This window comes from Urocampus carinirostris, chromosome 19 (assembly GCF_059441175.1).
Source record: "Urocampus carinirostris isolate Australia breed hairy pipefish chromosome 19, RoL_Ucar_1.0, whole genome shotgun sequence".
NCBI classification, from domain to species: domain Eukaryota; kingdom Metazoa; phylum Chordata; class Actinopteri; order Syngnathiformes; family Syngnathidae; genus Urocampus; species Urocampus carinirostris.
In genome coordinates this window covers 28,088,045-28,101,072 of record NC_142367.1, presented here as the reverse complement: position 1 = coordinate 28,101,072, position 13,028 = coordinate 28,088,045, and the positions used below count along the sequence as shown (strand labels likewise).

Below are 13,028 nucleotides of genomic sequence, written 5' to 3'. Positions count from 1 at the left end.
GTCCAAATTGTCCCTAGGTGTGAATGAGCGAATGAGTTGTCTGTCCCTGTGTGCCCTGCGATTGGCCGGCAACCAGTTCAGGGTGTCCCCTGCCCACTGCCCGATGATTGCTGGGATGGGCTCCAGCCCCCCCGCGACCCTACTGAGGATAAGCGGTACGGCTAATGAGATGAGATGAGATGTTGAATAAAGAAGTTAAGAAAAAAAGGAAGTACCGTAAATTCCGGACTATAGAGCGCACCTGATTATAAGACGCACCCACCACATTTTAAGAGGAAAACCGATTTTGTACATACACAAGCCGCACCTGTATATAAGCCGCATGCGCCCACATTTAAAAATGTAACAAAAACACAAAATTAACCCAAATCCAACTTAAAATCCCGCGAGTGAAACTAAATGTCCTTCATTAAAGTCCACAGTCCAAAAATCCCAGCCGGCAAAATGAACGGAAAATGATACCGGTACTTAAGGTTTAATGCAGACCTGCAGAGTCCGGGTCCCGTTGAAAATAATCCAAGGAAAAAAGTGTATATTTCCAAAGGTAAGGGTGGGAAAAATATATCAGATGAAGACTCCTTTTTCTTTAACCAACTTTTTACCCCCTCTTTTTTCCTCGTCTGTCCCTCACCTTTAACGGTCCCCACTTAAACTCGGCACCCCGCGTTTGTTCCGCCCCTCCTTTTTCGTTCACCCGTGCAAAACACATCAGAATAAGTATCTAAAATAAATACAAATAAATACATTACAAAAACATACAGTTGCAAATACATATTATACATGGGTTACACATATTTACAAAGAAAGACGGCACACCGAGAGAGTTTTCAAAGCTTTAATAACAGTAATATAGCTTTGACAGGGCAGTTAATGGTAGCAACACTCGAGCGCCGCTAGAGGCCGTTAGAAAAATGACATAAATTGACCGCATCACTGAATAAGCCGCAGGGTTGAAAGTTAGGGAAAAAAGTAGCGGCTTATAGTCCGGAATTTACGGTATAAAAGGAGAAAATGAAAAAAAAGACAGGTTTGTGGTTATCCCTTTCATCGGTATATTACCAACAAGAATTTGATGCAGAAAATGAATTAATAATTTGATGATTAAAACTGAATGGATAGATAGATTTTTGTCGCCGATTTACAATTTCAACCTGAATAAGACTAAATTTTGGGGAGCCCTAGATTTCTGTTGGGACCCATAGATTTTGGAGCATGCGAGTCCCCGGGACCCATCACTTTTCACAGCTCAAATCAACACTGGTACCGTATCATAGAAACCATCAGTTGCAGCTTCTTTTCATTGTTTGGCCATTGGTGCAACTCGTAAATAGATTTCCGCATCCACCGATAATTTATAAAAACAACCAGGAAGAAAATCATGTTCTGCAAGCTGCAAATAGTGAAATGGCAGCCGAAAGCAGAAAGTTTTCAAAGTGAGAAGTGTCGATGATGTAAGCCCCCAGTATCGTAAGAGTTAGAGTTGCTCTATGTTCAAAAAACAAAGCCGAATGTGTTCTACGTGTGTTTTTCGACACTGAGGAGTCATCCCAAGCCTTGCCTGTGATTGGTTTGTGGCCACACGTGGATGCCCTGGAGATTCCTTATGGGTGTTTTTGGAGAACGGATTCAATTTGATTTGTTTTTTTTGTTTTTTTTTAGCTCAGGGGGTAGAGCGCTCATCTTGGGATCAAGATATCGCAGGTTCGATTCCCGGCTCCTCCGTGTTATATGTCGAAGTGTCCTTGGGCAAGACACTGAATCCCTAATTCCCCCAATAAGCATATTGGTGTGTGAGTGTGTGTGTGTGTGAATGGGTAAGTGTGAAACACATTGTAAAGCTTTTTGGGAGGTTTTCATTGACTTGAAAAGCGCTATATAAATGCAGACCATTTACCATTTAGCATCTTGATTATCCTCAAAACGTTTGGAGGCTGACTCCCTATTGGTGTGTGCGTGTGTGTGTGTGAATGGGTAAGTGTGAAGCACATTGTGAAGCGCTTTGGAAAGTCTTCATTGACTTGAAAAGCGCTACAGAAATGCAGACCATTTACCATTTAGCATCTTGATTATCCTCAAAACGTTTGGAGGCCGATTCCCTATTGGTGTGTGAGTGTGTGTGTGAATGGGTAGGTGTGAAGCACATTGTAAAGCGCTTTGGGAGCTCTTCATTGACTTGAAAAGCGCTATAGAAATGCAGTCCATTTACCAATTTTATAACGGTTGCGAAGTTACAGCAATTTAAATAATGCTAGTCTAATGTGGCGCCCCCATGGTAGTAACAAGGTTAAAAACTAATCTAAAGAAATATAACATGTAGATGTCTGCGTGTATATATTTCCATAAATGAAAAAAACAATGGATAGGTCTCCAGGAGGGGCCCATTGGCCACATTTTTGAACTCGATGCGGCCCCAGACTCCAAATAACAGCCCACCCCTGACTTGGAGCAATTTCGGGATAAACAAGTGCTACTTACCACCACGTCACTTCTTATTTTGCCAAAAGTGTTGATGAGGTGTGTGTAGTGATAGTCGTCCATCTGCCTCAGCGTTGCCGTCATGCTGGCCACGAAGCTCCCCTGCACGACAACAAGTCGAGTAAACCTTCAGTTCTTGCGGTTCCTGGGGACCATTGTCAGCATTTCGTTGCGCTCTACTGAATTTCCTCACGGTCCGATTTCATCGAGATTTATTTTCAAGCTGCCTTAAGCTATCGGGCGATTAGCTTCGGAGACTGACTTGTGCGCACCCCGGCAGGTTGACTGACAGCATACGGCGGCCTATCACGGTCGACCACACAGACGGTCACGCCCACTGGATACACGCACCAACAACCGACGATAAAATCAATACAAATCAAAATCTGCCAAGCAGTGAACCAATGGTAGATAGATAGATGGATACTTGATTCATCCCTGTAGGGAAATATACACTTCCAGCAGTATCCTTGTGAATAGAATAGAATGAACCTTTATTGTCGTTGTTACAAAATGGGTTAACATATTGTGACAACAAGATAGATAGAGAGAGAGAAAGGGAGAGGGAAAGAGAGAAGGAAAGAGAGAAAGAGAGAAGGAGAGAGAGAAAGAGAGAGAAAGAGAGAGAGAAAGAGAGATATAGATAGATGGAGAGAGAGAGAGAGAGAGAGAGAGAAAGAGAGAGACAAAGAGAGAGAGAAAGAGAGGGAAAGAGAGAGAGAAAGGGAGAAGAAAAAGAGAGAAAGAGAGAAGAAAAAGAAAGAGAGAGAAAGAGATAGATAGGAAGAGAGAGAGAAAGAGAGATAGATAGATAGATATATATAGATAGATAAAAAGAAAAAGAGACAGAGAGACACATAGAGACAGATAGAGATAGATAATTAGATAGTGCTACAGAAAATAAGCACTGTCATAAAAATAGGGTCATATGCAATGTGGGCGTGTGGTTTAATATGGGCTCATACTCCCCCGGGTGGAGCTAAAAAGCCTCATGGCATGAGGAAGAAATGATCTCCTCAGTGGAACAAGACTGTGACAGCAGTCTGTAGCTGTAGCTGCTGTTCTGTTTGGAGAAGATGCTGTGTAGTGGATGTGATGAATTACCGGGGACCCCTCTCACCCCCATCATGGACTGTTCACTCTGCTAGCCTCTGGGAAGAGGTACTGCAGTGTGCGGTGCAGGACCACCAGGCTCCGCAATAGTCTAGTCCCCCTGGCCATTAGACTGTTAAATGGTTAATCTAACATATAGTTAACTTAAATCTAAACGGCTGCTAATCTGACTTTTTGCACTACTGGCAGTTTTTTTTTTATAGCTTGCCACTCCTTGCACATTGCTCTCTGCACTATTGTAATTACAGCGTTATTGTTACAGTGTTAATGTTACTGTGTACCTGACTTGTTAACCTGACTGCCCATTTTGCACATCTGGTTAGCTACTCTTCTTGCACTATCGGCACTATGGTAAAATACTATACGTAGCCATAATACAATACAACTTTATTTATATCTGTACATTCAAGGAAACTGTGGGGGTCAGATGCATCGACATTTCGTTCTGTATACACGTGTACTAGAATGACAATAAAGTAGATCTGAATCGGAATCTGAATGATTGACCGCAACTTTTTCAGTGCCCGTCGCTCAGCTACTGATGTCAGGCCGTCCAGCTCTGTGCCCACCACAGAGCTCGCTTTCCTCACCAGTTTATTAGGACGAGAGGCTTCTTCTTGGCGCTGCATAGAAGAGGGCGCTTGCCACAACAGACTCACAGAATATTTACAGGAGCTTCTTGCAGATGTTGCAGGACGCCAGCCTTCTGAGGAAGTAAAGTCGGCTTTGTCCTTTCCTGCATAGAGCTTTTGTGTTGGCAGTCCGGTCCAGTTTATTGTCCAGCTGCACACCCAGGTATTTGTGGGTCTGGACAAATTCTACACATTCTCCTTTGATAGTTACAGGAACCAGGTGAGTTCTAGTTTTCCTGAAGTCCATCTCCCGGGTCTTGGTGGTGTTCAAGTGCAGGTGGTTAGCATCGCTCCATCCTGAATAACCCAAGCGCAAAGTAGCGCAGGGTTTCCGTACACCCAATCCCTCAAGTCATAAACCGAAAGATTCCGACCGACCGATCTGAAACAACGGACCACCCCCGCCTCCTTCCCGCAGAGTGCCCCATCTCATTAACCCGCCGGCCTCCCCTCGTCGGGCCTTATTAGAAAGGCCGGTGATGTCCCTCAAGGGCCACCTTAGTCGGCTCAGGTTAGCATCGCTGCGCGATGCAGATAGGAGCTTGACCGGAGGGGAGGCGTCGGGATGCCGGTCACGTGCCGGCCGGCCGGGACGAAGCAAATACTTCAATTAGCTCTTCAATGCTGACAGGTCGTTTTCCGAGCGCCGTCGGGAATTCGGGAGAACAATAGTCAATTAACGCCTTATATACATAATTTAGGCTCACCGAGACGTTTGTGTTTTTTCCGTGAAAAGTCAGACTTTTTTCTAAAATGAATAGAAAGTATAGTCAAGACATTGAGAATTTTAGGGAAAAAAATGTCCTTTACGGTTTGCTTTCGTCAAAGAATGAAAATTCCCAAGTGACGCCAAACTTATATATTGCTTTTGCAGCTATAATGAATCGGAAGAGGAACAGTTCAAATGCAAAAGATGCCCATCCATAAAATTGACATTTTATGACAAACTGCGTGCAGAATCGGAAATCTCTTGTAGAAAATGGGTTATTGCAAAGCTTATACCGCTTAAGGCTGAATTAACAGGCACGCCTGACCAATGTTCCCTGTAAATTTCCATGGGTGTGAGCGTTCACACAAAGTCAGTGAGCAACGCTTGAAGCAACAGTGAGCAACGAAAATCCCAAGTGTGGCAACTAAATCATGAGCAAACATGTCCAAAACTTGACATCACGTTACATTTTGCGGAGTTTTCGGCAATGCAAAATTATTTTTCACTTTTGAATGAATTGACTAGTGTACGATGGCCTACAAACGTCATTTGTTTTTACAATTTTTTTTCACAAGATTTCTTTTATTGCTGGTATATTTTGTCGCATAATACTAACATTTTTGGGGGCTTATTTTGTCGGTTGCACGATACAGAACTGTATTTCATCACATTTTTTAGTGGAAAGTACAATGTTGGCAACAAGATTCACTTAATATCATTGGAAATAATTTGAATGCAACACAAATATTTTCCTCTTTTCCCCAGTTTTTTTTCTCCTTTTTAAAATAAATCTCATTGTGTTTATTTTTTCCTAGCTTTTACTTTTTTGTTCTGTATTACCTTTTTTCCCTTATTTGCTTCTTTCTTTTCTTCTGGCTTTTTCCTGCTCTTTTCTCTTTTTCTCTCCTTTTCTTTTGTTTTTTTTCCTCAGCTTTTCACTACTTTTTCATTTTGGTATTTTTTTCTTTTTTGTTCTATTTTCCCCCCTTCCTTTGAGTCATTTTGCGCACAATTTTACATCATATTTGGTCGTGTAAGGAATAAAGCAAAAACAACCCAAAGAGCCGCTTCTTTTTAGTGAGCCGAGCCGAAGAAGCCGGTTCTCGAAAAACTCTACTGACTTGACTCCACTTCGTTTTACTTCGACACTGACTTCAAAATACGGCATTTAGAACACAGCGTCAGGGGAACCCGTGTATTTTGACCTTCATGCACTGTAACTTTGACTTAATTGGCTTTTTAATCAGCAATTTCAAGCCCTGATTTTTGTGAGCTGGCTAGATTTTCTTGTGCGCGGAAAAGCTCTGGGTGATGGCGCACGCACGCAGCTTAGAGGGAACATTGCACCTGACCATTGTAAAGATATAAAGGCATGAGTTGAAGTCGAAAAATGTCTCTATTAAGTGCCCAACTGAGTTTAAGAAGCCTTTCTAACTCTCAACACATTAGGAAGCGGGAAAAGGGGGAGCGAGCAGTTTTGTCATTCTAGTGTGAAAACGGTGAAAGTAAGAAAATGACTGTCATTCCAAACGCCAACCCAAAAAAAGATGAAAAATGAAAAGTTATTCGAGTTTGTCCAAGAAACGCAAGGACGGTACTTGCACCCGCCACACAAGCTGCTTGACAGTGACTGCAATGAAGAGTTAGGCCAAAAGACGGCGCCGTTTTTTCAATTCCAGACGGCGCCTTTAAAGAAATGTTTTCAAACCCTGAATGGCAAAAATGATCTCTCAAGGAGAATTCAACAGGCCGTAAATGAAGCGGCTCTCAATTAGAAAGGCATCTGAATAATCATTTGCGTGATTTGAGTGGTAGAGCAACGGCTGAGTACGTGATGGAGACCATCGAGGCAAATCAAGCACGGATAAGAAGGCGTCATTAAAAAAAGATGGCGCGATCAAGACGAGCGCATGCTGGCGGCTTAAGTAATATCCTGTGCAAACGCTTTGCCAAAAATGAAATGAACACTCTCTCTGTGATTTTCTCAGTCAAAATGGAAAATTCAAAACCGGATCATTCCCATTACAATTTACACCTGGGAAATGCTACCTTATATTTTTGCATGGTCCATAATAAATATCCCGGATTGATGCGTAATCCTTGCATTGATACAATTTTTTGTGCCCTGTTTAAGTAAAGCAGGGGTGTCAAACACAATTATAAAGAGGGCCAGACCTCAAACCACACCTTTGGTCGCGGGCCGAACAGGATAAATATTTATTGAATACACTTTCCCTTTTTAAAAAAATAAATAAATAAATATGAGGTAAAAACGGTCAGGAATATGATTCCGGAATAAACAAACTTAAACATGAAATGAATTAAAAATCATTGCTCTCCATAAAAATATCTCCCGTCAAAACTATAAAAATGAAAATATGAAAAAACGGTAAATATAAATAAAATGTGTGCTTTTCACTTTGGGAATTTGCTTTAGTGAAAAACATCTTCATATTCTTCTTGAACTTTCTGTATTTTTTTTCTCTGGATTCAAGGTTTTTCAGCTTACTCTGAAGTTTTGTCTCGTAGTGCCGTTTTACATGAAATTCCTTCATGACGGCCACAAAAGCTCCACAAATAAGACACACAGGTTTACCAGCAATGTCAGTTAACATCATTTTCTCGGCCGTTGTGGTTTTTAGTATCAGAGTATCATTTGAAAGTGATCAGGGTTTCATAGACCCGGGCCACTATAGTAGATGTATATAAACGACAGTAGAGCGCTCGTCTTGGGATCAAGGGATCCCAGTTACATGTCGAAGTGTCCTTGGGTAAGACACTGAACCCCTAATACCCCCAATAAGCAGGTTAGCGCCTTACATGGCTGCAAGGCCGCTATTGGTAAAGTGTGAAGCACATTGTAAAGCTCTTTTGGGAAGTAATTGACTTGAAAAGCGCTAGAGAAATGCAGATCATTTCATTTCATAAAAGGATTTCACGGGCCGGATATAATTGTGCACCGGGCCGGATGTGACCTGCGGGCTGTGAGTTTGACACCTGTGAAATAGAGCATACGCCTGTCCTCTCAGGTGCGACCACCAGTAGAGGGCGATACCACTTTTTAGGACAACGACGTCCAAACTAAGGAAGAAGAAATGAAACGGCAAAGCGAAGCCACTAGGGAGCAGTTTTAATATCATTCTAAAGCAGAGAAACCCGGCAACCATTTCAAGCATGTAGAAGCACTTCACCCAAATTCAAGCATTTTCCTCCCCTTGAAAACACATTAAAAATCAAGCATTTTCAAGGATTTCTGTTCCAAAAATGCCTCTATTCTTCCAAAAGGCTGTGTTGACAGATTCAATTGGGATATTAATCTCTGGCTGATATGAGAGTCAAGGAAGATGCAGGTTTGATATCAACAGGAGGGCCCCGGTTACCGCGGGGAGAAAAACGGACCCACTCCTTCGGATGACTCCTCTTTCTCACCGTGGCCCAGTGACGCGATTGTTTTTATTTAGAAGTCAAGCGGTTGTAAAAACATACCATGATGAGTTTCCTGTACCCTTCAAAATAAAGACTGAAAGTATGCGCGTTTTTAAACAGAATCATATAAAAGAGTAGAAAAATAGAGAATAAGTCATAAAAAATAGTATAAAATCAAGTATATTCCATCGGAGCCATCTGTAACGTGAGTCATTGAGAAAATTACAAATAACTAGATGTAATATAGCTTACATCGGACTGCGTATGGCTTTATACCCTGGAGGTTATTGATGTACTTGACTCCGCCTACCAGTTAGTATAAACTCCTTAATTCATGCAATCGAATTTATGATACAACAATTTCCAAAATGGCCCACTTTTCAAAACATGAATTCATTCAGTGGATTGTCCGCCTAGCCAAGCGAATGAAAATGCACAGCTGCATCTCCCAAAATGAGCAGTGCATCTCCATTTTGCACACAAGGCGTGAACATCTGGCGCCATATGTGCTAACGCTCTGCATTTAGGTCTTAATTGTGGCACCACCGACGGTATACTTTTCCGTGCCGGCCCACATTTTGCCAAACGGGGTTCGAACACCTTTTTCACGGCCAAATTTAAGCCCATTTTCCAATCGCTCCAATACCATTGACCCCGTCAGAACGATGATAAACAAATACAGTGGAACCTGGGTTCTCGACCATAATCCGTTCCAGAACCCTGTTCGAGAACCGATTTGTTCAATAACCGAAATCATTTTTCCCATTAAAAATAATGTCAATCGTTTGAATCCGTTCCAACACCCTGAATGTTTACCATGAATGTTTAACGGAAACATGAAGCTAACCCAGGCTAATCGTACGTTCGCGTTATCGTAATCTTCCGTACGAAAGATTACGCTAACACGAACGCGTAAAAAAAAAAAAAAAAGAATTATGAATAGGATTTCTTACCTTTGTGGTGGTCAGCAGAAGGCGCATGCTGTATTCCCTTAGCGATGGGAAATTCGTACACCTCTTTCATATTTAGCTATTATGTCTTTCTTAAAGGCAATAGTTGTACGAACAACTTTTCTTTTTTCACCTGTCCCGCTTGCACCGACCTTCTTCAGAGGCATAGTTAGGGGCTAAAACACTCCGTTCACTGATATTAAAAGTGAAAGCAAAAAGAGGCAAGTGCGCACGTGATAACAGTTGGTCACGTGGGGTGGGGGCCATCTACACCATCTACACTGTACGCCGCTCAGCATCGCACTCTAGCGTACACTCAGGTATTACCGGCGTTCGAACTCCGAAATTTTGACCGAACAGTGAAGCAAGAATTTCTCGAAATTTTGGGTCGAACTCCGATTTGTTCTAACTGAGAGGCGTTCGAAAACCGAGGTTCCACTGTATGTCTCTTCATAATGTCCCCAGTCACTGAAATCAGTCATGCCACATAATATTGGAAAGTGCAAACTCTTGGAATTGAAACCACGATGACCGTTTCAAAATATAATATAATACAGAAAAATCAATCATTTTGAAACCCCAAAACTATAAACCCAGAGTAGCTTACCAACTTTGCCCTCTGGCAGTCATCAAATGAGTGGAATGTCCACAAAAATTGCTTTGTTACAATCCAGAGAATGCAACAGAGTAAAAACTTTAGTCCAAAATAAACCAGAATGCCCACAGATGAGAAAAAAAACAGCAAAAAGTATGTCTGCATCATTGAATGTTCCTTGTTGCAATCTCTTGGTTTCACCATTGAATTCTTGTTTACAAATGAACAGGCTCTAAGAATAGTTTCCAATATGAAGGTTAGCCCCCGACCTTTCGAAAGACACCATTCTCGGCCAAAAATACTTTTTTTTTTTTTTTTTTTTACAGTGCACAGCCCCCATTAGCCTATATGGGGCGGCATTAGCTCAGGAGGTAAAGCGCTCGTCTTGGGATCAAGAGATCGCAGGTTCGATTCCCACTCCTCCATGTAATATGTAGAAGTATCCTTGGGCAAGACACTGAACCCCTGATGCCCCTTTGGGAGGTCTTCATTGACTTGAAAAGAAGCTATAGACTCCCTAGTGGTGTGTGAGTGTGTGTGTGAATGGGTAAGTGTGAAGCACATTGTAAAGCGCTTTAGGAGGTCTTCATTGACTTGAAAAGCGCTAGAGAAATGCAGACCATTTACCATTTATGGGCCTGTTTGATCAAACTGGGATCAGCTCCTGTAACTCTGAATATCTTCAGCCAGGAGTAACCGATCCAAATGATGATGGACAAATTTAACGTTATGGAGCTGTCAGCCCAATCCCCAGATCTCAATCCAATCGAGAACTTGTGGGGCGATATCAAAAATGCTTTTGTGAAGCAAAACCAAGAAATGTCAATGCATTTAAGGGGCGGCAGTAGCTCAGGAGGTAGAGCGCTCGTCTTGGGATCAAGAGATCCCAGTTCGAATCCCGGCTCCTCCGTGTTACATGCTGAAGTGTCCTTGGGTAAGGCACTGAACCCCTAATGCCCCCAATAAGCAGGTGAGCGCCTTACATGGCTGCACGGCCGCTATTGGGAAATGTGAAGCACACTGTAAAGCGCTTTGGGAAGTCATTGACTTGAAAAGCGCTAGAGAAATGCAGATCAATTCATTTCATTTCCTGCAAACTTAATTAGCATGTAACAATAATAAGTACACTAAAACCTGAGCTATTCTGCTTAGTCCTTAATATTGTGTAAATTATAACCTTATCTTCTTTGTTCCTTCATCTTCTTTGTTTTCTTTTATCCTCACCTTTCAATGTGAAACTGGAGAGCCACGTCCAATTTCGTTGTCACAATATGTTCAAGTCAAGTCATTTTTATTTGTGACGCCCTTAATCACAAAGAGTCTCAAAGGGCAGCACAGGTTATTGCAAAGACTATTATGACAGCATCCCCTGATCTGGAACCAACATGAGGGCAAGGAAAAACTCAAAAACCTCAAAATGAGGAAAATGAAGAAACCTTGAGAAGGGACCGCACATGTGGTATCCCCCTTTCAGGATGACCAGGCTGCAATGGATGTTGCAATTACAAATAGTACATAAATATTGTCAACAAAAAATATAGGTTATAATATAGGAGATAAAGAAATAAGAGAAAGAGGGAGGGAAAGGAGAGAGGGTGGGACAACGAAAGAAAAAGAGAGCGTGAGAAACGAAAGAGATAAAAAGAGAAAAAGTCGTGAGAGAGGGGGAAAGAAAGGGAGAGGAAGAAAGAAATCCAAAGAAAAATAGAAAGACAGAAGGAGAGAAAAGAAGAAAGAAAGCGCGAAGGGTAGGAAGAGAGAAAGAGAAAAAGGAAAAAAGGAAGTCAGAGCAAAATAAGTTAAAAAAGACAGAGAGAGAGAGAAAGAGACAAAGAGCAACAAAGGAAGAGAAAAAGAGACACAGAGAGTGAAAGAGACAGAGAGTGGGAGAAAAGGGGTGGAAGAGAGAGAGAGAGAAATAAATACAGTGTCTTTGTGAGAGGCACTTGGTTTTGGCAACATCAAGTTGACATATTTCAACCTGCAGCTTGTTTTTCTCTTGCGCTTCTCCGAGTGTTGTCTCGCGGGCCGGATTCAATCCCTTAGCGGGCCTGATCCGACCCGCGGGCCGCCTGCTTGACACCTGTGCTTTAAAACCTTGCTAGAGCGCTCGCTGGCTCCCTTACCTCCGTTTAATTTTCCGGCAGGATTTGCCAGCTGATGCCGGCGCCTCCGGCAGTAATTAGGTTTGTTTGCTGGCCGAGGAATCAGTCACCAGCCAGGGATAACAGGCATCAAATCAAAAGTGAGATTGCCCGTTAGCTGAAGTAGCTTCGGTGGCTTACGGCCTGCCCTAAAATCAGCTTTAACGCATGGGCTAACCAGGAACCCTATCATATAAAGTCCATTGCCAACTGAAGAACATTTTTAAGAGTGCAAAGCCGGGGGGCTTATGAGCAAGTGTAACGGGTGTCATAATAACATTTGTTTTATTGAAATTCCTGCTGAAATATCTTGTATAGTGTCCTGCAATGATGAGTCCAACAGTGCCACCTGCTGGTATGGGGTAAGGTTTGGTTTGGCTTTTGACATGTGACCAGAAGACGGGGTTTGTTGGCAGTCTAACAGCGTGCTGCCAACGGTAAGACACGATCTCTTGGTGCTCCGCAAAAGAAGTTCATTTTAAATATTAGAACCACAGCGGACAAATCTCTCAACAGGCACAGTGATGTGATCGATGTCGTCAAGCTGTTTGGATTTATTTTCGTTTTGTTTCTGTTTTACTAAAATGTGAATTCCCCTTGTAGAGATCAAAGCCAGCAGAAAAGCTAATGTTGTGACTCATTTCATCTGCAGGTAAATTGTATCCGTTTTTATACTCATTATTGTTCTTATTTCTATTTTCTCATACATATTAAAAAGGATGATGTTGGTTAAAATTCAGACTAAAGAAAAATATGTTGAATTCATCGTAAACGTTAAAAAAAACACTATACGATCTCTTGTTAAAAGTATCTTGTAAAAATGGATGTAAAAATGTATTGTTATATTCTAAAATGTAATGTGATTGATGTTGTCAAGCTGTTTGGATTTTTTTTCGTTTTGTTTCTGCTGCTTTTATGTTAGTTTTGCCGGAGGTTACATGTTGTGCTAAAATGCTAATTCCCCTTATAGAATAGAATAGAATA

The 13,028-nt window shown here is 41.9% G+C and overlaps 1 protein-coding gene across 1 annotated transcript in view; it reads right to left on the bottom strand.

Annotated features, from left to right (window-relative positions):
- dock1 (dedicator of cytokinesis 1) overlaps positions 1 to 13,028 on the bottom strand; it is a 197,617-nt gene that overhangs the window by 56,534 nt on the left and 128,055 nt on the right. The window contains exon 28 of the mRNA XM_088324183.1: positions 2,476 to 2,577. Within this exon, the coding sequence (XP_088180309.1) occupies positions 2,476 to 2,577 (102 nt within the window). The remainder of the gene's footprint in view (positions 1 to 2,475; positions 2,578 to 13,028) is intronic.